This window comes from Dermacentor variabilis, chromosome 7 (assembly GCF_050947875.1).
Source record: "Dermacentor variabilis isolate Ectoservices chromosome 7, ASM5094787v1, whole genome shotgun sequence".
Classification (NCBI taxonomy): Eukaryota; Metazoa; Arthropoda; class Arachnida; order Ixodida; family Ixodidae; genus Dermacentor; species Dermacentor variabilis.
The window spans coordinates 101,474,202-101,498,100 of NC_134574.1; the positions used below are offsets into that span (position 1 = coordinate 101,474,202).

The 23,899-nt window shown below is 49.1% G+C and overlaps 1 protein-coding gene across 1 annotated transcript in view; it reads right to left on the reverse strand.

Moving 5' to 3' along the window:
- The window catches only part of Spred (Sprouty-related protein with EVH-1 domain), a 147,512-nt gene extending 140,747 nt beyond the window's left edge, over nucleotides 1–6,765 (reverse strand). The window contains exon 1 of the mRNA XM_075698885.1: nucleotides 6,385–6,765. Coding sequence (XP_075555000.1) covers nucleotides 6,385–6,422 — 38 coding nt within the window. The 5' untranslated portion in view covers nucleotides 6,423–6,765. The remainder of the gene's footprint in view (nucleotides 1–6,384) is intronic.
- Nucleotides 6,766–23,899: the final 17,134 nt, after the last annotated feature.

Below are 23,899 nucleotides of genomic sequence, written 5' to 3' on the forward strand. Positions count from 1 at the left end.
CATCAGCATGCGCCGCCATGCCCTGATTGACGACAAGACGTGCCTCGCCATTCCTGGCGTTCTGTCGGCTGTCCCCTCCACTGGCATGCTGATCCCACCATGCTCGTACGCTAGAATCTTTGAAGACTTTCCTGAGGTAACGAGGCCCTGCCATTTAAATCAGCCACTCAAGCAAAGCGTAACCCACCACATGGTCACGCGTGGTCCTCTCGTCGCAGCTCGTCCGCGCCGCCGCTTCAGTGAGCGTCTAGCGATTGATAAACGGGAATTCGGTCACATGCTCCAGCTGGGTATGTTTGGTCGCCCGTCCAGGACTTGTGCCTCCCCACTCTATCTCGCGCTGAAGAAAGAACCGGGTGACTAGCATCCATGCGGTGACTACCGGGCGCTCAACGATCACACGGTCCACGATGGTTATCCACATCTACACATTCAATATTTCGCAGACCTCTTGGAAGGATGCAAGATATTTAGCAAAGTGAACCTTGTTAAGGCGTATCACCAAATCCCCGCTGAGCCTGCCAATATCCTGAAGACGGCCGCGGCTACAATCTTCAGCGTCTTTGAGTATTAGCTCATGTCTTTTGGGCTACGCGACGCAGCTCAAACACTCCACATTTATTGCGGAGATATCGCGCGGCCTCCCTGCTATATTTGCCTACATCAACGACATCATCGTCGTGAGCTGCACACCACAAGATCATGAGCGTCACCCCCAGGAACTCTTTCAACGTCTTAGCTAATTTCGCCTGGTTGACAACGCCCAGATATGCGTCTTCGGGTCTTTATGAGTTCGAGTTCCTGGGCCACCACATTTCAACCCTGGGAAATCGTTCAATGTCCTCTCACGTCCAGGTTGCGAAAGACTTCCTATCACCTACTGCCCTAAGCCAGCTGCGTGAGTTCCTGGGCCTAGTGAATTTCTCATGCCACTTTATTCCGCACTGCGCCGAGCTTCCGCACCCACTGAGTGACCTCCTTCGCGCATCTAAGAGCGCCTCATACGCGATTTCCTGGTCTCCCGAAGCTCAAGCTGCTTTCAGGGCTGCTAAACAAGCCGTCGCCGATTCAGTACTTCCCATTCACCCGAGGACCGGCGTGCCCACTCGCATCATGGTGGACGCTTCGAGCGTGGTCATGGCCACTGTTCGCCAGAAAATCGACTCCGAGAGGCATGCCCACTGGGTTTCTTGTCTCGGAAGCTCAAACCTGCCGAAACTCGCCACAGCGTTTTTTGCCGGGTGCTGCTCGCCATTCACCCCACCATTCAGCACACTGGCACTTTTTGGAAGGCCAACCATTTTACATTCTAAGCGGCCACAAACCTCTGGTGTACGTCTTCCGTACGAACTCTCCAAGTACGTCACACGTGACCTTCGTCTACTGAAAATTTTGATTTCCCATATATTGGAGTTCGCAACGGATATGCAGCACATCAAAGGCACCGGCAACGAGGCTGGTGACGCACGTTCACGCTTCACCTCGTCAGCACTTGTACATCTGCTGCAGACTGGGATTGTCTAGCTCCGGTGCAGATTGATGACCCTGAGTTGCAAGTGCTGCACCACCACCTCCGTTCACTCCGTCGGCAACTCGTTCCGCACCCGTTTGTACCTGGCTCACTCTGGTGCGACATGTCCGCGGTTGCACCTCGCGCCGCCATAATTCCGGCTGCCTTTTGTCGTGCACTTTTGCACTCACTTCCCGACAGCTGGCATCGGAGCACATGAACCATGCAGCGCCTCGTTTCACAGTGGTATGTCTGGCTCAGCATTAACACCGATGTTCTCCAGTGGGCCCGCTCGGGCTTCCTTTGCGAGACGGCCAAAGTGACCCACCACACAGCCTCCCACGGAGTTTTTCTTGCAACTTGGCTGTCACTTTATTCACGTAGACGTCCATCTTGATTTCGTTGGACCGCTTCGTCCCCTTCACAACTGCCGGCACATTCTGACAATGTCTGACCGTTGCAGTTATTTGCACGAAGCCATGCACATTCTGAACATCACTGCGGTAACTGTCGCCAAGGCCTTCATTTCAGCATGTATTTCCTGCTTCGGATGCCCCAACATTGTTAGAACGGACCGTGGTCGGCAATTTCAATGTACCCTCTTCAATGTACCTCCTCAACGGCAGCCCCCCGACGTTGTAGTGAGCTGCGCCATGAATACCCTGGGTATGTGCCGCTCTTCAACGAACTTGTCGCGAACTTGGGTCGCTGAGTACGTGCCACCGAGTGTGCGGCACACGAGGGAACAATTACCAGCGTTCGCAGGTACCGGCGCACCACGCTCCTCGTCTCGGAGGCCATGCGCGGACTTCTCGGCAATGCCACTAGATGGCACAGCGTATGTAGAAAGAAGCGCTAGAGAGGAGCCCGGCTGCCGCATGAAGCGTTTCTCAGCGTTCGAACGCACCGACATGCTATGCATTTCGGAAGCCACGCGCAGGCTTCGCGGCGGCGGCGCTAGATAGCACCGGTTGCTCTTAGGGAAGTGTGAAAGAGGAGCCGCGCTGCAGTGCGCGCCTCATAAATAGCTCGTTTCCACGGTGGCAACACCTTGCGTGGCTGTAAATGATTCAATGCTAACGCATTACCGCCGACAGTCATCACGAGATGGGTTCCGCCACTTTTTTCGTACGAATTCCCCACACCTTTAGAAGCCACTATGGCTCAGTGGCTATGGCGTTGGACTGCTGAGTGCTAGGCGCGAGGTCAAGGAGTCGATTCCGGGTCGAGTTGGCCGGTTTTCAACCGAGTCACAAAGCGAAAATGCTTTGCTTTTTTAATCATTGCGTTATCTTTCAAGGACCCTACGCGATTCCTGATTTTCACTGTACAGTGCCTGTCATATTCCTTTTGTTGCTTCGGGACACAGTGCAGGGTAGCTAACCGGGCACAGCCTGGGTAAGCTCCCTGCCTTATCACTTATCTCTCTCTTCTCAGGCACGTTAGACTCAGCCAAACCACACATCCGCTTACCCGCATGCAGGGTAGCCAAATGGAATTTCCTCTGGTAAACTTGCATTTACTGTATCCTCTTTCCTGCTGAGGCTGTCACTTGCTTGCTATACGACGATAACCACTTCACGTTTTTGCCTGGAAATCGGCAAACTTCAGCATGTTAAACGTCAGTTTCGGGTTTTTGGTGGGCGCAGTCGACCATGCACATATATTCATGATATAGGTTGTGGCTAATTTGAAGACAGCGACTGGCTAACACTTCGAGACCGCGCTTAACGCTCCATGGAAGTGTGTTGCCTGCAGGCAACATATGAGAAACTTTTTTCTAGTTGAGTTTCGGTATCGAGTACTAACTTTCTGGCTAAATATCTTCGGCCAATACTGAAAGACAGGCAGCAAGCGTAATTTAGAGGCTTAGAGCAGGAACGTGGGATGAAGAAGAACGAATGGCATGCGACTCGTTTTTTAAACATGCTCAGAGGAGACAGACCGATGCAATGTCACCGGTTGAAGTGGTGTGATACACGTGATGTAAAGCAAATGAAATGCAAGCATATGGTCCACCTATGACAAGAGCTGCCTGTACTAAATACAAACGAAGCCATAGGTGGATTGATGTGAAGCCAACTTCCAGTTCTCTGCGTGGTATTTCCCCGCTAGTCTTGAAAAAAGATTCCAGAAAGCATTTTTTTTCGTTTATTATGCTTATTCTCGATGTGCTTTTGAAGCTTTTTGAAATTTGGAACATTTAGATCGGCGCCATACTTTCTTTGTTTTGTTTTTTGGGCTCGGAAGTAGTTTTTCTCTGCCCAAGAAGGTCTACGAATTTTGAGCTTCTTCAGAATTTTATGCTTGAAACTTTGCACACAGTTTGAAACGATTCATAATGCAAAGAAGACGTAAGGCATGCAGACACGGACAGAAGAGAAGTGGAGAACACAAACGCCGACTAACGACTGAAGGAAGCATTGAGGCGATAAAAAGCCTTCGATTACCTTACAAAAGGAAGAGATCAAATGCCTTAACAGTTACCTCTCACGTAGACCGGAACGTGTACCCGATTGACGGGTGGTGCTACCTTTCCAGAGCATGCGCAGATGAGTCTTGTGTCTTCTTTCCTTTTTCGCCTCAGTGCTTCCTTCAGTTGTTAGTCGGCGTTCGCGTTGTCCACTTCTCTTGTATCCGTGTCCACACGCCTTACCCCTACTTTGCATTATGAATCCTTACCAACTAGCTCAGCTTTCCGTCGTTCTAAGTTTGGAACGAGTTTTCGCTTAAAGAAGGAACAACAACAACAGCAAAAAAGAAAAACAGTGCCGCTCATCTTATTATTTTGATGATTATTGGAGCTTATTGGCGCAAGATCCAGCTGTGGCCAAAGAGCGCACCGCTCATGTGGGATGCAAGGCTGGGGTCATAAATTCGACTTACTCCGGATATTTTTGAATGATCACTTCTTCAATTAGCTATGCGCAAAAAAATAAAGAATACTGCTCTTTTTCGTAGAAGCCGCGCTCGTTTCCCGCTCGGGGCTGCTAGAGGCGCTGCTTATTGTTATTCTACCTAATACCTCGACATGGTCGGGAATCAAGGGCACTGTCAGAAATCATGGGCCACGTTGTTGGTCCGAGGTCGATTCCTAGTCCTGGTTCGCGATTCAGGTTCGATTGCTGGACGCGGGCAAGAATCGAAGTGACCACGTGCTCAGCTGCCGAACTCCATGACCACTGACTCTACAGTGTAACATACAGCGCTAACTGCATCTTTGTTCAGCCTGTTCCTCCTTACCTCGTGACCTATAACGCATCTCTGGCGGCAATCTTGTAAAAGATCTAAGGGTGAAACCGTTTCAAAAGATAACTTTCTAGCTAGTGCCACAAGGCGTAGAGACTTTCCGTTTACCCACAATATTTAGGTCATACCAAGAGCACTAAGCGCACATACGCAGAAAATTCACCGTGATTACGATACTCCCTAATGTGGAATTTGAGCGCCCCTGTATACCTCTTTTCATTTCGAGATATATTGGCTGGCGCGGACAATCTACCTCGTGCGCCACGTTGCAAACGGAGCGAAGTGTGGCGCGACCGCCTCGCTAATCGGGAGATGGCGAGAGGAAGGGCGTCGGCGACGCGTGGGCATTCACAGCACGATTCACAGCAGCCGCCGCAGACAGACGTCCGCTCACGTAGCGATTTGCTTCCATACATGGCATCGGTGGCGTCATCGGTGAACGGACGAATCGCGCGCCATCTCGTAGCCATCGTCACCGCAAAGCCCGTCTTGCGCGGCACTGCGCTTGTCTTCTCGGGCTTTCGCCATACCCTCCTCCTCCGCTTTCCGCATCGTGGTTCCACTGCGCCCTCCTCTTCCGCTTTCCTCCTCGCGCTCTCTTCGCTATCGCCGTCTTTCATCCGCGCTCCGCTTTCGCTCTTTCATCCATCCCTGTGCTCGTTCGTTCGGTTACGAGGATGACAAGGGACGACACCGACGCTTGCCACAGGAACGGGAGTTTTTAGAGCTGCGCTCTAAAAACAAAACATGTTTCTTGCATTTATGTCTTCCGAGTTCTTTCGAAACAATGAGCATTAGTATTGGCAATCAGCGTCGACTTTACATTCTTCACAGCTGACTGTTTTCTCATACAAACTGCCATAGGATCTACTCAGACGTTGCAACGGTCTAACGTATTCCTCTCTAAGTGCAACTTCTACCGGAGGCGTGCCTGCACCAATGGTTAATTGTCGCACTTAGACGGCAAAGACGCACTCGGAAGGCAAAGCTATCAGAAAGTTGTTGCAGCTTATACGATCTTTTGCCAGAAGGCGCAGTTGGAACTACACTCCGGCGATTTTCTTAGCAGGCACATTGACCAGTTAGCCCCCAATGCGCTAGTTGTTGAGAGATTATCTGCAGGTATCAGTGGTCAATAGTAAATGAATATCTACGTGATGTCTACGCATGACAACGGTGCTCTGAAGAGTCCTCGTCCCTCACGTGCAACCACGTTAGCAAACTGTCATACAAAATTCCTTCGCTCTCATTGCGAAGCTTTTGTTCAAGCTTCGCTCAATCTGTGCGTCGATGCCACGTAGCTACCTTCTTGTTCAATTCCCTTTTCCCCTCTTTTTCCCCTACTTTCGCAAATATTTGAAGTACGTCTGTTCCCGGACTGCGAGCTGTCTGCATTCGCATAATGAACATTATATGGCAGACTCCAAAGCTCTCCGAGTTGACATGTTGGCTAGTCAGTACACGTTGTTGACGGAAAACGCAAAACCGGAATGGAGGGAAAGCGCACAAGTGCAAGACAAAAAGAAAAAAATAAAGTTAAGATACGACAAGACGCGTTTGTTGCCCGTTCCTCTCCCGTCGATCTGTCACGGGGCGTCCGCTACTCCGTAACCCAAACAACTCACCTTCCGGAACTGCATTCGGGCACTTCGTCGTCTTCCATGACCGTCGACGCCAAGCGTCCACCGTCGGCGCTCCGCTGCCGGCCTTCTCTTCCCGATCGCACCCGTCGACGCTCTTCTCGTCCCCGGATCCGCGCGTGCCGCTTGCGAGCCGCGGTCGACGAGGAGCGTCGACAGCATGCGCGGCGTAGTATCCGGTGGTGTTCCCCCCCACCACCACGGCACGGCGTCGGGCCCCCGCTCACCTCTGCCACGCGCGCGCACGCACTCACGACGGCGCACGGTGTAGGCGAACGGCCTGGTATACTGGCGGTGAGAGTAGCGACACGCGGGCACCCCGGAGCGTGCCCTATGCGCCGGACCCCGGCGTTCCGCCGCAGCCCCCGCCGCCGCGATCGAGAGAACCCGGCGTCCGAAAACCTTCCGCCACGCCCCCGCTTTCGCCGGCGTTGCCGGCAGCTTCCTCTCCCCCCTCTAGCTTTGCTTGCCGGCGTGGCGCAGTAACCCTCCCTCGGCCTCTCCGGCACTCCCTCTCTCGTTCGCTCGCTCGCCGTCGGCTCGCGTCATGGAGGCATGGTGGCTTCAACGTCACTTCCGGTGTCGGGTGTTATGTCACTCACTCGTAGTGTTGTTACGGATGGTACCGCATGTAAATGTCTATAGTTGTGTGCCTTCCGCGTTTGCAACGCGCTGCGAAAGCGTACGTCCCAATTATGTCGACGCGTGGCCTGTGGTGCCGGTAACTGCGAGGCGCGGAGCCCGTGATTATAGAAGTAAGCTCGTGATTATAGAAGTAGAGTGCAGAAATCACGCCGGGCGCCAACTGCGCGTATTTAAGGATAACTGACTGGCACCAGTGATTTTTTCCTACGTGGTGCCCTTCAACGCGCGCAGTTTTCATTGCACTAGCTGTCTTATTCTCTCCTCCGTTGCATTTCCTTACGTTGTTACACTGCCTTTGGTCCCTCCCCCCCCCCTCCACCTATGTAATATCAGAGATAACTGAGCCACCTATACAGGACATACTCCTAAATGCGAACAGGTACAAAGGGCCGAATGTGCTGCCCTTTTCAAGCCAGTTCACAACTCTTGAAATCGATACTGTAGCACAGACATTCATGAATTCCCTCAAGAACGTTTGTAACGCGGTTTAGATATTTCGTGTAAAGGGGGCCCAAACAAAACATGTAAAATATGTGAATCGCGAACATCGTAAAACTCGCGCGTTCGCAGCATATTATAGAAAAGGTAAAATAAACGTCCTCAACACGAGAGGAATTGGTATTGAGATGCAACCTTACAAATTTGAACCATCGGGTACAGGGTAAGCTGATAGGTGGATTCCAACTTTTCAGGATCTCCCTTTAGGTGCCTCTTTTCATATTTAATTGAATGGCGGTATTCAACGCCTTAGCGAATGCAAGACGTAGAGCCAAAGTGTTATGAATGATTAGAACCTGTAAAGAAGACGAAGAAAAATGGCTAAAAATGAGATGGGACGCCGAGGCAAAGAAGGCAAACATGGAGCCCCACTCAAACGCCAATTAAAAATAAAGAAGTTTGCCCGCTCAAAACATTTTGCCCAAATTTCTGTAGCCCTTGTATACTTAGATCCACCCTTACCTTTCTTCGTTTCTGAAGTACGGATGTAGGTAGGCGCATATACTCAATAACTGGCTCAATAACATGTTGGTCTGGTAAGTACACCGCTTCCTCGCCACTCGCGACACGTGGATTTGAACAAACCACGGAAACACGGCGCTAGAAGTAAAGCAAGAAAGGTCTTGTGCGTGACAGGGATACGAAAGTGTCACGTGTCGCCCTGGCGCGTCATCTGTACCAACGTCAGTCGGCGAGGACGCTTTGATGCGAGCGTCAGCATCCTCGGCAGCGCACGCAGGCATAGCCAGCATGCGCGACCTCAGAAGGAGCTAGCTCAAATATGCAACCGTTTCGCTCGCGATATCTATCTATCTATCTATCTATCTATCTATCTATCTATCTATCTATCTATCTATCTATCTATCTATCTATCTATCTATCTATCTATCTATCTATCTATCTATCTATCTATCTATGGTAAGCGGGAAAAACATGTTGACCACTTCACGTGTCCCAGGACACACGTGCGCCGACGTCGTGACGTAAAGAGGCGAAACCAAACTTACGTCACGCGTGACACTGCGAAACGCAGTGCTGGAGTCCCGTCGGGCGCGCTTCTGTGACGCTTGTTCTCTGCGCCTCCGGCATCACGCGTGATAATGAGACACGATCCTCGGCCGGCATTGACTCCCCTCGGCGGAGCGCTGCTGGTGGCTCAAAGTGACAATGCGCGTTTGCAACATCCGCTGCCTGCTGGCGCCGTAATAAACAGCTCTGACGTCGGCGGTGGCGCTTCGGTTGGGCAGGAACGCGGGCCAGAATAGGCACGTCGCGGAACAAACGCCAGACAAGGCCGCGCGGAGTGGCCGGTCAACCGGAACAAGACGAAATTAGGACACCACCCTCCAACCCTTGCATATATGGGCCTCTTTTCGCGCGCTTGTTCTGCTGCCGGTATAGTGTGCAGGTGCAGGTACACGTTATCCGTAGGTTTAACACTCACGCTTTACGTATCCGCCCGGACGAAGACAGGAAATAAGGCTCCCGCCCGGTAGCGCTCGTCCTGAAATCCAGCTCTAGCGGTGGCCGCGTACACCGAATGCCTCGCCGCCTCGTACCTGCTAGGAAGACAGGAGAAATCAGAGTGTCGATGGCGAGCTGGCATCTTTCGGGGGTCGCGACGTTTAGCTAAAACCCTGTCACGAGAGGCGAGTATACGTGTGCATTGCGCTTGGTGCTGTCACCGTGATGCAGATTGCAAGACGTTCACGACTAAGTGGCTGATAAGGTAGTGAAGAGTTCGTAGTTGAACTGCTTGGGTGTAGCAGTGAGGCCGTAAACAGTACAAATGAAGATGCAAGGAAGGTTCGGGATACTATAGGGTTTGGTTGATTACTGGTGACTTTTCTTATTCCCGTAGCTAAGCTCTAAAACACCCCAAGGCCGTTTTATTTGGCTGTTCGAGCCTTTATGGACAGCCAGAGCACACATTCGAGACCCCTTGGTGCAGAAACATTGGGTATCGCTGTGGTGTAGGAGCAACGACGCTCAAATGAACTATCATTCACTTCATAAATTCTGTTAGATACAGGGGTGGTATTCAGTGACTTGCGGTTGCCAAGAGTACAGTTTAAGATATTGCTAACTATGAGATATGTGTTTCATACATGTCAGTGTGAAACGAAAAGTAACAGCAACTCTTCCCAGGAACTCGGCGCTGACTTCTGACTTGTTTAGTAAAACAGCTGCCATGGTAGCTTAGTGACTATCGCCTGCGCTGCTGACCTCAAGGTTGCGGGTTCGATCCTGGCAGCAGCGGTTGCATGTCGATGGAGGCGAAATAAAAAAAAAAAGAAACTCTCGTGTGGATTTCGGTGAACGTTAAGCAACCCCAGGTAGTCTAATTTATTCCGGAGTCTGCCACTACGGCGTGCCTCAACTAACATCATGGTTTTGGCACGCCAAACCCGAGAATGTACATTATTTTTGCCCGTTTAACACAATGGCAGGTATTATCACTGAGCGTCGTGTGAAAAATATATTTTGGCGCAATCGTCATTCTGATGACATTGAGTTCCATGAAATGCCGACAGGAACTCCTGGTGTTGCACTTCAGGGGCGATCCCACCGTTAGCAACCAGTTTGTTGCGTTTGTAGGCGATCCCACCGCTGCCACCAGTTTGTTGCGTACTCCAGGGTAGCGTAGCGTACTGCTGCCGAGAAGTAGCGGCGCCTGCCTATCGAAGCTCGGCCGACATTACTTATTGAGTAGCGTGGCGTTGTCGGCGGGCTGCAGGCATCCGGTAGATCATGGCGACCAAGCAGGGGCGAGACGATTTGCTAGTGCGAAACTTGCACGGTTTATTCAAAGGTAGATGAAAGAAAATAAGAAGAGCATGAAGTATGAAGTATGAAGTATCTCAAAAGTACATTTCGGAGCCCCTTAAATAGGCTCTCTACAAATGTGGGCGGGATCTTGCTTCCGTCGATGACACGCGACAGGCACAGAGAGAGGGCCCCTCCTCCTGCATTACCGAGCACGGTTAGGAGAAGTCGATCCTCTTTTCGACAAATCCGGGGAGAAGGTCGGGTGAATGACCTGTCGCCCGTGGGCTCCGACCAAGTAGAGGGTAGGGGGATGACGTATCGCCCGTGGTGTCCGACGCCAACCCTAACACTGGATAAACTTTGTGCTACTGGAGGAAATCTTTGGAAGAAAGACCATTGAGGATCACGATAAAAACAGAGTACACGACGGGGTTCGTGCCAAGTGCAGTGCAAGAGGACCTCAGATGGTCGACATTTAAGTTGAGAGAGAGAGAGAGAAAAGGATGCATAGGAAGGCAGGGAGGTTAACTAGAGGTAGTTCCGGTTGACTACCCTGCACGGGAAGAAGGGTTAAGGGGGATAAAAAGAGAAGGAGAGTGGAAGGGGGAGATAGAAAGAGAGACGAGCACAAACAAACCGCGTTCATAAAGAGCGGTAGGGGGCGGCGTTCTTAAAGTCTATCGTGAAGCCCCGTAGACCACAGGAGCCTTAATAACGTGAGTAAGGCCTTCAGCGCGGATGTTCTTTGGGAGTACTGACCTAAAGCTTTGAGTACTGATAGCGGACGATTGTCCAACTGGTCCAGCACTCTACATATCTTTTCTCTCTGGGCACTATATCGCGGGCAGACACTGAATATGTGCGGGCGTCTCATGTGTCGCACGTGGGGCTGTTGGCCATTCCAATAAGGAAAGCATATGAATTCGTAAATGCAACGCCTAGCCACAGACGGTACAGCATGCTCTGTTCACGTCGTGGTAACCAAGGCGGTAGGTGCATCCGTATGTCTGGGGACAACGAACGCAAACGACACATGGTGAAAACGTTCGAGTAGCACAAGGGCAAAATACATTCATAGGACATCAATCGCAGCCCAGGCGCAGCATCTGTTCGTGAAAGCGGACTCAAGAAACATTGACCACTTTCACGTGCAGATCGGGTGGCGTCGTCGGCGTGATCATTCCAGCTGATGCTGCAATGTCCCAAAAACCATTGAAAGGTTATGTTGTGTCTCTTGTCATGGCTGCGATTATATATGTGTCGACTTTCTGAGGCCAGTTGTTCATTGAGTCCGCGGCACACTGGGCTTCGTATGCACTGAAGGGCTGCCTTGGAGTCACTAAAGGCTGTCCATTGTTGTAGTTGTTCCTGATCAATGAAATCAAGTGCAGCACGATCTGCCGCACGTTCTGAACCCGTCGATGTGGTCACATATGAAGTTTTTAAGTTGATTTCTTCAGATTTTGCCGGGATGATGACTGCTGCAGCAGAGCTGTTGAGTTTTACCGAACCATCTGTGAAGAAATGTTGCCGGAATCTGTGCACGTTGTGAATGTGTTCCAAGGTTGCTTGCTTCAAAGCTTGCACTGGCGCTCCAGCTTTGTTTCTGATTCTTAGAATTGTCAATTGCATTTGTGGCCGGTGCAGACACCACAATAAGTCTGATAATCGTGTAGCAGGCGTAAATTGTGATGGCAAGTAGGACTGATTTCTTACAATACTTTTGGCAAAAGTTGAATGTGGCCTGTTTCTTGGCGAGCAAGTAACATGGTGTGAGGGAATCCGAGTCAGATGTCGGATGTGTGCTCTCAGGACATCTATATTAATGTAGGCCGTCAAAGGAGCGTCTCTGGGAATGGCCACTGTCGCAATCGATGACGTAGATTTTCGGGAGACTGAGACAAGTTCTGAGTGCTTGTGCTTGCACACTCTGGAGTTGGCTGATATTTGTAGTGCAAGTATTTCCTAGTACAGGTAAGCTGCACCGCAGGAAGCCCAACAACAGTGTTTTGTATAGTTGCAACATTGATGGTACTGTTGCGCCCCCGGACTTCCCGCCGAGAAACGCAAGAAGGTCCACAATGGCGGTCAAACGCGTTGTCATGTACGAGACGTGAGGGCTCCAAGAGAAGTCTCTCAATGATGACGCCAAGAAATCGGTGCCTAGCAAATCTCCATTAGAATTGTCATCTTACCGTCCAATAGCACTGGCCAGCTGTGTCGGGAAGGTAATGGAGAGAATGACCCTTACACGGTTAGAATGGTACTCGGAATTTTGAAATCAATTATGAGGTTTTACGTGCTAAAATCACTTTCTGATTGTGAGGCACGCCGTAGTGGGGGACACCGGAAATTTTGACCACCTGGGATACTTTAACGTTCACCTAAATCTAAGTACACGGGTGTTTTCGCATTTCGCTCTATCCAAACGCGGCCGCCGTGGCCGGGATTCGATCCCGCGACCTCGTGCTTAGCAGCCCAACACCATAGCCACTAAGCAACTACGGCGCATACTTGGGATTTCACAGCATCTATCCGGAGGTAATGGCTGGCTTTCGATGCGGACTTCGTCAATAGATAGCGTTATTGACCTTGTAACATACTTACAGCACCAGAAACATCTGAAAGGAATCACTGCAGCCTTATTCCTTTATTATTTATTATTATTTATTTATTATTATTTATTATTTTAAAGGAGCGTACGACAATGTAAATCATCATGCAATTCTGGACGCCTTAGAAGCTGCAGGGATTGGTGAACATGCCTTTCTCTGGACACGCCGCTATTGGAACGGAAGATCTTTCTTTATTTTCACTGAAGACAGACAAACGCCGTCTAGCAATTCCAGTCGAGGTGTACCGCAAGGCGGAGTACTCAGCCCTAGCCTGTTCAGCCTGGTGCTCGTTGGTCTCGCCGATTCGTTACCGCAAATTGTTCAGCCCTCCGTATATGCAGACGACATTTGCATATGCGCTTCAGGAGTGACACGTGTGCAGTTCCGCGCACGACTTCAGAAGGCTTCAACGACCATGTCAACATGCCTAAGAAGGCAAGGCGTGTAGCTTTCACCTGAGAAATGTGCGCTCGTTGCTTTTACTCACAAAGCGATGGCCCCGTATTCTTTGCGGATTAATGACCAAACTGTAAAATTCAGACATTTAAGTTGAGATGCTAATTAAAGTATTTGGACTCAATGGTGGATAAGTAGGATAGACGAAAAAGGAAGTCCCCAATGTAATACTATGTGTGTAGGGGGGGAGGGAAGGGGCGTTATAATTGCAATTAATATTTTGAGTGTTATGTGTGGTCAGGGCACACCAGTCACCCAGAACAGCCTAGTGAGTAGCACAGCGGCAAGACCAGCAGCGTTGCATAATGTTGTGGCAACTCTGATCGAGGAGTGCGACCGTCAAAAGTTTCAAATGCCTGAAGCTATGATCTGGACCTATTTACGTGAAGTCCCCAAAGAAGATGGAGTTCAGAACGGCTTCATCGAAAAGATCGTCAAAGCGTAGGCATCACAGTTTATGTTCAGTTGGCACAACACAGAACGTTTGGTGTTTTAATAAGAAGACAGAGCTCTAGATGGTCGGTTCATTGAAGCGGGAGACAAGAAGTAAGGGTGATCAACAACAGCACTAATAACGTGTCAGTGTATCATTGAAGATGATGCGAAGGCCAAAAAAATTTAACGAGAAGTGGTTACAAGGCACCATTAGAAACACACACAAAAACAAGCAACACAAAGGTCCTCCGAACTAAGGAGACATATTGACAGTAAAATTGGTGTAGTGTAGATAAGTTGCACAGCAAATGCTTTAAGTTCAAATCGTTACTTTCGGGAAGCGCCACGCGCTTTGATGAAAGTGATTATCAGCAGTGCTATTCACATCACCATCTAAAGCAGTGCCATTTCACGAACTGTAAATCTGGGTTCTGTGGGGAGTGTAATGATGTCAACATGCATCCCCTGTTACGAACAACTTGACCACAAATGCGACTGCTTCAAGAAAAAAGTTTTCTCAAGAAATTTCATGCTATGGCATGATTTGTTCCGAGTTCAAACGTCTGATGGGGAAGTGGTCGTAATTGTGGTGGTGTTTTTGATGATGGTGACCGCTGCATTGATGTTGATGCCAGCATTTCTTGTTGATGAACTTCATCCATGACAAACTAAGTCTTAGGTCGAAGGCCCATGTCCTTATATTTACATAGTTTACATCCGATTCTCGCTGCCGCATTTCACATTTACGCCGTTGCACACAAGACGCCTGCCTGATTGTGGTCGCGAAGTAGTTTGCTCGTTCACGCCACCAAGATGGTTTCAGGAGTCCGGTGCTATTACTCAAAACCGCGATTACAGTTTCTTGGACTTTGCTGTTAAGCGCGCAACTGGACAAAGCACCTGAGTAAGGGGCATATATGTCAACAAAACAGATATGTCACATGGCAGATATGTCACAATATGCCACAGTGTGCTATGTCCTGTTTGCCTTCTCTCGTGTCATGCGTTTCTTTGCGCTAAAAAATGATTAGCATATATGTCATTTCGCAACGTAACAGTAGACCGGTCAAATAAATTGTCACTTAAAATGTCATACAAATTATGGCCGGCGCGCCATGTGTGAATAGTAAACCTACGTTGTCGCGTTTGCATGAAAACACAGGCTAAAAAAGCAAGCAAGAAGCGTAAATACTCTGCTATTGTTCATAATTGGCGCTGCGACAACGTCAAAGCCACTGTTCGGCAAAGCGCTTTTCGAGCTGCGATTTGCAGCATCAGAACAGGCACAGCGGAAAGAAAGAAACCGAATAACCTAATGCCATTAAACATGCAAAACAAACATTTGAATATACAACATTACGCGTTGATATTTAGGTGCACGCACGCAAATACAGCTTAATAGCACACTATCTCTCCGCTTAAAACAAAGTGAGTGACCAGAAGAAATATTTCCAAAAGCGTTATAATGTTGGTCGTCCCGTAAGGTCACATCTCAGCCTCTCTTTCTCCCAGACCATCAATAACATATGATACTCCATGTGACTTTGGACTGAACGTGCGTGAACATGCCACATTCCCCTCTTCACAAAAAGCCGTGAGAGCACCTAGCAAACACTCAAGTAGGTCAAATCAACTTGCATCCTAGCTAGTGCGCGAAATGGACCATCTAAAACAAAATGCAACAGGGAAGACGGCTTCTCCGTAATGACCGATGGTTTACTATATTGCTAACGGCACACGACTATACTACTTGAAGGGAGAATGGAAATGCGTGGATTAAATAAATAAATAAATAAATAAATTGATCACGCAATCAATCCATCAATCAGTCAATCTTGTGTATCCACGAAAGGGACAAATGGGACCAAAGGCGCTTACAGAAATCTATGGCAGAGCCATTATAGAAGAAATAGAAATGGAGAAGCATCTAAAAAGGAAGCCGCAAATGCCTTCAGGTGCAGCACAGATAAGAAACAGTCGTGACATTGTCGAGCACCCGCCAGTTTTCCTCAAGGACTCGCTAGAGAGACAGGCTGGCCAACGCCGACAACCAGGCTTGCCAACCGCGCTCAGATCGTGACAATGCTTTTTGTGGAAAGCGTTGACGCAGGACATGGCTCCACTGACTCCTACTTGAACCTGCGGCTCCGAACCCTAGGGTCCAGCAACGGCGACCACCAGGCAATTCAACGTCAATCTATTGCTCTTGTCCTTCGAACCATACCCTTTTCTGTGAGCATGGGAAACTGCGACCGGTGAAACGTGTGCAAGGGATAAGAATTGGATAAAGTGTAGCGCAGTAACGGTCTCTCAGGAGAGGACACCTCAACCGCGCTGCACAGGGTGGAAAGCGAGTGAAAGAGAGGGTGAGAGGGAGAGCGCAGCAGCAACCGAAACGCTGCAGGCGTGAGGAGGGGCGCGGTCAGAGGCAGCCTGTCCCGTTGTGCTTTTCCGTATACGAGCTACGAGTTGGCGTGTTGGGCCACTGTGCAACGTTTGGAAGTCAGTGCAAGTCATTGGGCCTCTGGCTTTCAGCAACGAGGAGACTCTTTCGTATCAACGAAACATCAAATTGAAGTAGCCAAGATACATTGTTTAAGGTCTGTGCTCCACGTTGCATGTGCATGACGCAGGAAACACTGCGCTCACATTGCCGATCTCGTAGCGGACAAAGCCGAACATTACACACCATGTTGTGCAGGTAATGTTGAGTTCAAGTGTCCCAAAAAGACGTACGCTATCTTCAGAAATGGGCTTATTGCGGTCAACGTCGCTCTTAACAAAGACAGCCCCATCTACAAAAAATAAGGGTGCTTTTAATGATTTCTAACTTCTTTATTTAGCGGAACCTCGTTCCTTGAGTAGTGTGACGTCGTATATGCTACTGAGCCATTCAGGACGCATTGCGTCTGCAAGTGTCGCCGCCAACAACTATTGGCGGTACAGGCAAGCTTGACTGCTGGCGTCGGTCGTTACAGAAGGTCGGACACATTATAAGGAAGGGCTAACCCACTGTTTGCCGACACGTTGACGCACAGCGGTGCAATGAAGACATCCACCCCACCCCGCCCCCAACTGTACAAGTCATTTGTAATGCACGAAGGCGGGAATTCCCCTCACCCGTCCTTTAGAAGTTTCAACGAGAGCAGCAACAACGGATAACTCTAATGACTGCCGCCCTACTAACGTCAGACTCCGGAGGCCCGAACGGGTCTGTCAAGAAAGAAGTCACAACAGGAACGTACACGTATACCACCCGGACACCGCAAGCAACCGTGTACGAAAGGTGGGATGCCTCGTAGTGAAGCAGATGAGAGGAGACGGTAGGAGCAGATGCCAAGGGATTGAATGAAACTTCATTGGCGTTTACTCCCCCCGACATCTCTCACCTATACGTTGAAGAGGAGATACATGATCGACTTTCAAGCGTATGTATGCTTTATGATTGTGCAAATTCCCAGGTGGACCACATCGACGTGTTTATATGATACCCCGACGATAAGACAGCAACATCGGGTACAATGAATGACAATGGCAGATCAGCACAACATGTCTTCCTACAGGCAAGAAATCATTGGACAAAGCAAACATAACCAGTGAGGACAAGACGATATGAAACACTCTCCGTGATGTCACAATAAAGGCGACAGAATTTAAAGATGTTATAAATATCGGATGATAGCACCGCACATGTTCGGTTTCTGAGAAACGCGAAACAGACTGCGATATATTTCATCTAAGACACAAATTAAATGCAACAAGGGTGGATACGGCTTGCTGTCTAGAAGTTACTGCTTAATGCAGACAGATGAAATGCAGACACATGGAATTCTTAAATGATTACCTGGTGGAATGTGGGGCCATAAAGCCTATGGCTGTAATGTTTTCTTCCATGTACCGCAAGAGACAGAAGTACAAACGTCAGTGTGACTTGGTTAATGGCATGTATCCACGGTGCGTATGCGCTGCGTAAAGGAGCTCTTCGGGAAAAATTGTAAAAAGACAGGTCTTCAACGCGATTGATTATGCTATGGTATGTTTTGTGCGCAAGGTGCTTCTGCAGAAAGACGTCTCACTCTACGTTAGGCACGCAATGTCAGTTCATTGAGCGCTCTTGACGATGAGCTGTTGGTCCGATTACAACAATTATCGCATAGCAACCACACCACCATGTTTCTTTGGGTTGAAAGGGTGAATGGAACAAAATACCATCATGGTCCTGCACGGCATCAGGACCAAGGCAGTGAGTGATTCGGGCTGGTCGACCTGGCAAACGGGGATACACTAAGTAGCGCTAAAAAGAGAAGGAAATGCATAAGAACGACATAGTGCCGGGTGTTGTCCGTTCTTATATATCTGTCCTTGTCTAGTTAGCGCTGCTATAGGATATTAGTACCAAGCTACTGCGAGCTTGAAAGCAGGATGAGCGAAAGTGTGTGCAAGTAGCAAACCACGAGGAAACAGACGCCCAAGTGAAGAAAATCATAAGGAAAATGAACAGGTTTTTAAAAAGGAATAACACCTTGGTGAATTACAGATGAAGCTTAAATATGTATTACATCTTCACATTCATAGTAAAGCAATGAAAAAAGTGGGCAAAAAAGGCAACTTTTCATCCGGTGGGAGCGAAACTTGCACTCTCGGCACGATGACTGCTGCATATCTGTCCAACGTCTTGGGTACTTCTCTACGTAAGTTTGCGTATAACCACGCCTTCTTAGTGTTAGCCAACTCCTCTCACGGCCATGTCAGACAATTATCGACATGCGTCATGTGTGACGTAGTGTCTGGAAGCAGGAAACCAGCCAGTAAGGCTTCTGTATATTGCATCAAGACAGGACAAACATGGTGACAGGAAGGAAGCTATACGGTTGTGATGATCAAAAGTGATTTAGAAAACGGGACGATTTAGGCTGCAGCCAAGGGATCAACGAGAAGGTTTGTCCCTATCACGGCTGGGTTAAGGCTTTTCGTTGTCGGGCCCTGACCAAGAAAGGTCTCCTTGTCGAAGCATTCGCTTTTCTTGTTCGGTCACTGTTGGTCAACAAGGCATCGAGGCTGCTGGAGTCGAGGCAGTGGCCATGCACTGATCGAGAAGATTGAAGACAAAATGAAAGGGGGGATCGGGTTCGGGGAGGGGGGGGGGGAGGATTTTGTGAACGCACACACACAAAATAAATACGCCGCCACTGTCAGGTTGAAAACTATATGGCTACCTGCCCGTAGTTATGGTCGTTCGCGATCACCATTTCATCCAGAACTATATCCGCTCGTATAAGCGGCGAACAAAAGGCGAGCACGGCGGTGGCACATGCGCACGGTGCATCACGTGACGCATAGGCCTAATTGGCGGTCGCCTTCACCGCCGCCTCGTTCGTTAACGAAGTGTTCGCGCTGTGACACAAAGCTGCGCGCACGCTATCACGGACCTTGCGCATCGCTGGAGGTGTCCTGCAGGTGCGCACCTGTGCTCATGGCGCGCATTGTGTTGCACACCCCCCTCGCTGTGCGGGGTCTACGACGGGAATGCTTTTTGATTTAGTGGGATGAATGGTAGTGGCAGTTGCTCACGGTCACCCCAATGAACGCGGCACATGCAGGCGCTGTTGTAACATGAGAAGGCACCTGCCTGCTTGCCGTGTTGCAAGCAGCATTTTTCTTTCTATTTGGTTTCTCTCTGGTTGCAGGTGCTGGTAGCTGCGTGGGAACTTGACAGGCGTATTATATTGTATAGTGGGTAAGGTATTGCAATTACTGATGTCAAATGCTATGATTCACATAGAAGAAAGACAAATTCTGCGAATAGCTCGAGAGGTTCCAGCGCCTGTCTCTGGATTTATATGTGTGGCACACGGACGAATGTGTTCTTTCTCTTTATCACCCTAGTCGTTGACGCACTACTCATAGTTCTACGTTGCGATGCAGCGCTTCCGCCTGAAATCTGACGTGTATGCTCGAAAAGCACGATTTGCAGTAGTACCATCGCTCGGGGATATCAGCCCAGCGCAAAGGGCTCACCGACCGATTCAAGACGAGGACACGGACACACATTCATAGTACTGTTTGTGTACTCTGCTTGCGCATGTGTTTCGATCGCGCTATGCAAGAATATTTCTTATAGGTTGGCGTACAAAGACCGCACACCACGACGCTCGTGAATCTTGAGGGCAAGACCTTGTCGCGTAGTGGAACTAATTGCATGGGTGATGATGACGCGCCACTGGTGATAATGATGACGATGGTGATGATGATGACCACGATCATGACAATGATGAATGATGATTACGCTTGCGATCTGGCCGGCTTGCGGTCTCTTAAATATATTTCGGATCGCATGAGTCTTCCTGGTTTGGGTGTGTGTGTGCGTGTGCGTGTGTGTGTGTGTGTGTGTTTGAGAGAGAGAGGGAGGTGAGCTACGTCACGTAACCTTTGCTCTCTCTCAACCCGGAAAAGCAAATCAGAAGCTCTCCATCCATCGTATTCAGGGTCTAGGCGTCGGCCCGAGGTGCGGTCTCGGATCTTAATGCGTCACTTAGGCTCTTTAAATGCCGCTGGGAGATGCTGCTGCAGAGGTCGTCTACAACATCACCTTATGAGGGCGCCGGACACGCTTGCTTGCCTGCTTACTTGCTTGCTGGCTTGCATACTGAGAGAGCCGGATGGGGAGTCTTTTGGCTCGCCACACGTGCGCAGACCGCGATTCTGGCGTGAGCCGGCCGCCGCGATGTAATTGCGAAAATAGCCGACGAACAATGAGAGCCGGCTGCTGTGGAGAGGCGCACGGAAAGGCCAGGGCCGGGCGGGGTCGTCTCGTTGTGGTAGCACTGTCTTGGGGTGCAGGGGGGGGGGGGGGAGGGGGTATTCTGCTAGTGTCCACCTAGTGGACATGTCCATTTCGTCTGCTGCTGGAGTTCTGATTGGCTGTGCGCGAGTGCGCGTCAGAAAGAGACAGGCGCCCCCATCCAATCAGCACTTCAGCACCAGACGAAATGGACATGTCCATTACGTGGACACGAACAGAATAGCACCCCTCCCCCCCTCTATTTTGACTCCATCTGGGGTGGCTCAATCTCCTTCAACCCGATATTTCCTTCGCGCGCATTCACGTGTGCGGAGCCTTCACTCAGGCGACCGCGGTCTACCTAAAACTTGAGAAAGAATAGGCATCTGCATGCTGCTGTAAAAAAAAAAAAGGAATTCATAGATCCAACGCAAGATCGGAACCCAAATGACGCGTAGCTTTCTCTAGTCTGCGAGGTACGGCAGCTGCCGGGGAGCACACGGGCACATCCTCATCGCCCGTCGCTGTCAACTATATCTGTGTCAAGAGGGCGAAGGCTATGAATGATGCCTGTCGAAAGAAGAGTACTGCTGAGAAGTGTGTGCGCAGGAATGTACGACATGTGGATCTAAACAGGTTTGAAGCATCGTAAGTCATCGTACCTTGTGTGCCACCGTCGAACAAATGGGCCAAGAATGGTGATCACGCACCTAGTGCGCCATTGCCAGTTGCACATAGTCAGTGGGCCAAGATTGTCTATTCGGTGATGTACGGGCCCAGTGTCACATGCATAAAGAGTGGCCCAGGTTGTGGAATCGGCAAGGCAGCGACTAGCAGCGTGGTGTCTATTCAAACGATATGAAATGAAATTTATTTCGACGTACAAGTGATGTTGAGAACCGTAGACAAAAATGGAACCTGCCAAGTGGCCCCAAATTATTGTTTAAACGGGGCAGGGCAGCGACCGGGAAAGTGGGCTGAAGAAGGAAATAAATATTCGCTTTGAAACGTTTGGACCATGGACACGCACTATTCTTAAGACCACTTCACAGTATTATCCTCTAATCATTGAACAATTTGCACGACACAATAGTTGCGAACATCCCCATTTTTTTTTTCGTGTATGTCACTCACTCACTCGTCTGCTAAGCATGTGCTTCGACTGCCCTTCTGAAATTTATTGTGTACAGCGAGTTATAAGTAACTTCCTTTCTGGTGCGCAGATCTTGCTGTGAACAATGCTCGCACTGGATGTTTCTTCCAGCTTGAAATGTACGATGTCACCACTCATGCAGGCGTATAGGCAACAATAATGCTGTTGATGCACACTCTTCTAAACTTCTATTATCTTACGTTTATTTCTTGTATCTTGAGTTTCTGAATGATGTGCACACCTGTCTACTACAGCGTACGACAATGTAAATCATCATGCAATTCTGGACGCCTTAGAAGCTGTAGGGATTAGTGAACATGCCTTTCTCTGGACACGCCGCTGTTTGAACGGAAGATCTTTCTTTATTTTCACTGAAGACAGACAAACGCCGTCTAGCAATTCCAGTCGAGGTGTACCGCAAGGCGGAGTACTCTGCCCTACCCTGTTCAGCCTGGTGCTCGTTGGTCTCACCGATTCGTTACCGCAAATTGTTCGGCTCTCCGTATATGCAGACGACATTTGCATATGCACTTCAGGAGTGACACGTGTGCAGTTCCGCGCACGACAATTTGCACGACACAATAGTTGCGAACATCTCCATTTTTTTTTTGTATATGTCACTCACTCACTCGTCTGCTAAGCATGTGCTTCGACTGCCCTTCTGAAATTTATTGTGTACAGCGAGTTATAAGTAACTTCCTTTCTGGTGCGCAGATCTTGCTGTGAACAATGCTCGCACTGGATGTTTCTTCCAGCTTGAAATGTACGATGTCACCATTCATGCAGGCGCATAGGACATAATAATGCTGTTGATGCACACTCTTCTAAACTTCTATTATCTTACGTTTATTTCTTGTATCTTGAGTTTTGGCTTCCTTTCCTTGCCTAACCTTAGTACGTTTGTGTGCCCCCAGCATATGTGTATCATGCTTCCGTACATTTCTTAAACTAGCGTTGCGTGAATTTCCTTACTCTGCTTCGGGATTACTGGCTCAGGGGTACCCTACTTTCTGAATTCATTGTCTGAAGTTATTAAACAATTATTATCGAAAAGATATTATTTAATAATTTGTGGGCCTGTGAACAGACTGTAACAACACTCTTTACGCTCGCATTTCGAAAGGAAAGAGTTCCCGGCAACTTTGATAACAGATTCGTCCTGCTAAAAAAATAAATAATAATAAAAAGTATGCATTCTCATAATTTCATGTTCGTTCTATTATTATAGCGGAGCAATTACGGGCGCTTTAATATATCCACTTGAATAATTCAGAAAACATGTGGACATATGGCAGCGCATATCATTTTCAGCATGAGTATTCGCTCCAGTCTTATAGTACATACGTGGAATAAATCGACAATATTCTTGACTGATATGTTTCGAGACTATACAGCGCAACCTCGACGGAGTTTTTTCGTTGTTGTCGGTGAGTTTCCATTGAGGCTTTCGCGAGCAACGCAAATAGTCAGATCAACAAACGCTGACATGACAAGAGCTTGTTTAAACGGATTCAGAAGCGGTGATTCAGCAAGCGGCGATTGGGTGATAACCGCACTTGCAGAACTACCGAGACGATGATTGAGGCCGCTTTTCGTATCCCTCACTCCATACGAAGGGACAACGAATGCCTCTCAGAAATGCCGCGGCAGTTGGTCTGCCGCCGTTCTACGCATTCGCCTTCGATGTGTGACACGGCCCACGAGAGAGCTCTGGTAAACAATCGGACGCCTTTTGAAAAGGGCGCATCGTCGGTAACGTATGAATGAGTGTTTCGAGGCTCCGCGCCCGACCCTTTGACTTTCTCAGCTGAATGTCGACAAGTACTCGACACCTGTGACCGCGTATTCTGTCACGGTTGCTTGCTTTGCAGCGGCAAAAACGTCCTTTCAGCAGCAGCTGCCTGTGGGATCGTTCTCTACGTTGAGTTCGTTCACCGAGAAGTCGCGAGTTCTGCAACGCCTTTCTAAATGCGATGACGTCTGTAACTTTCCTGCACATTTAGTCCTTTTACGATAATACATTACGCTTGAATGCGATATGCTGCGCTTGCTCTGCATTCATAGAGATAAATGTTATCCCTGTCGTGTCCGTCAGACTCTTAAAATACCTTGCAGCTGTTGGGTTGAACCGTAGAAATGCTTAGCGAG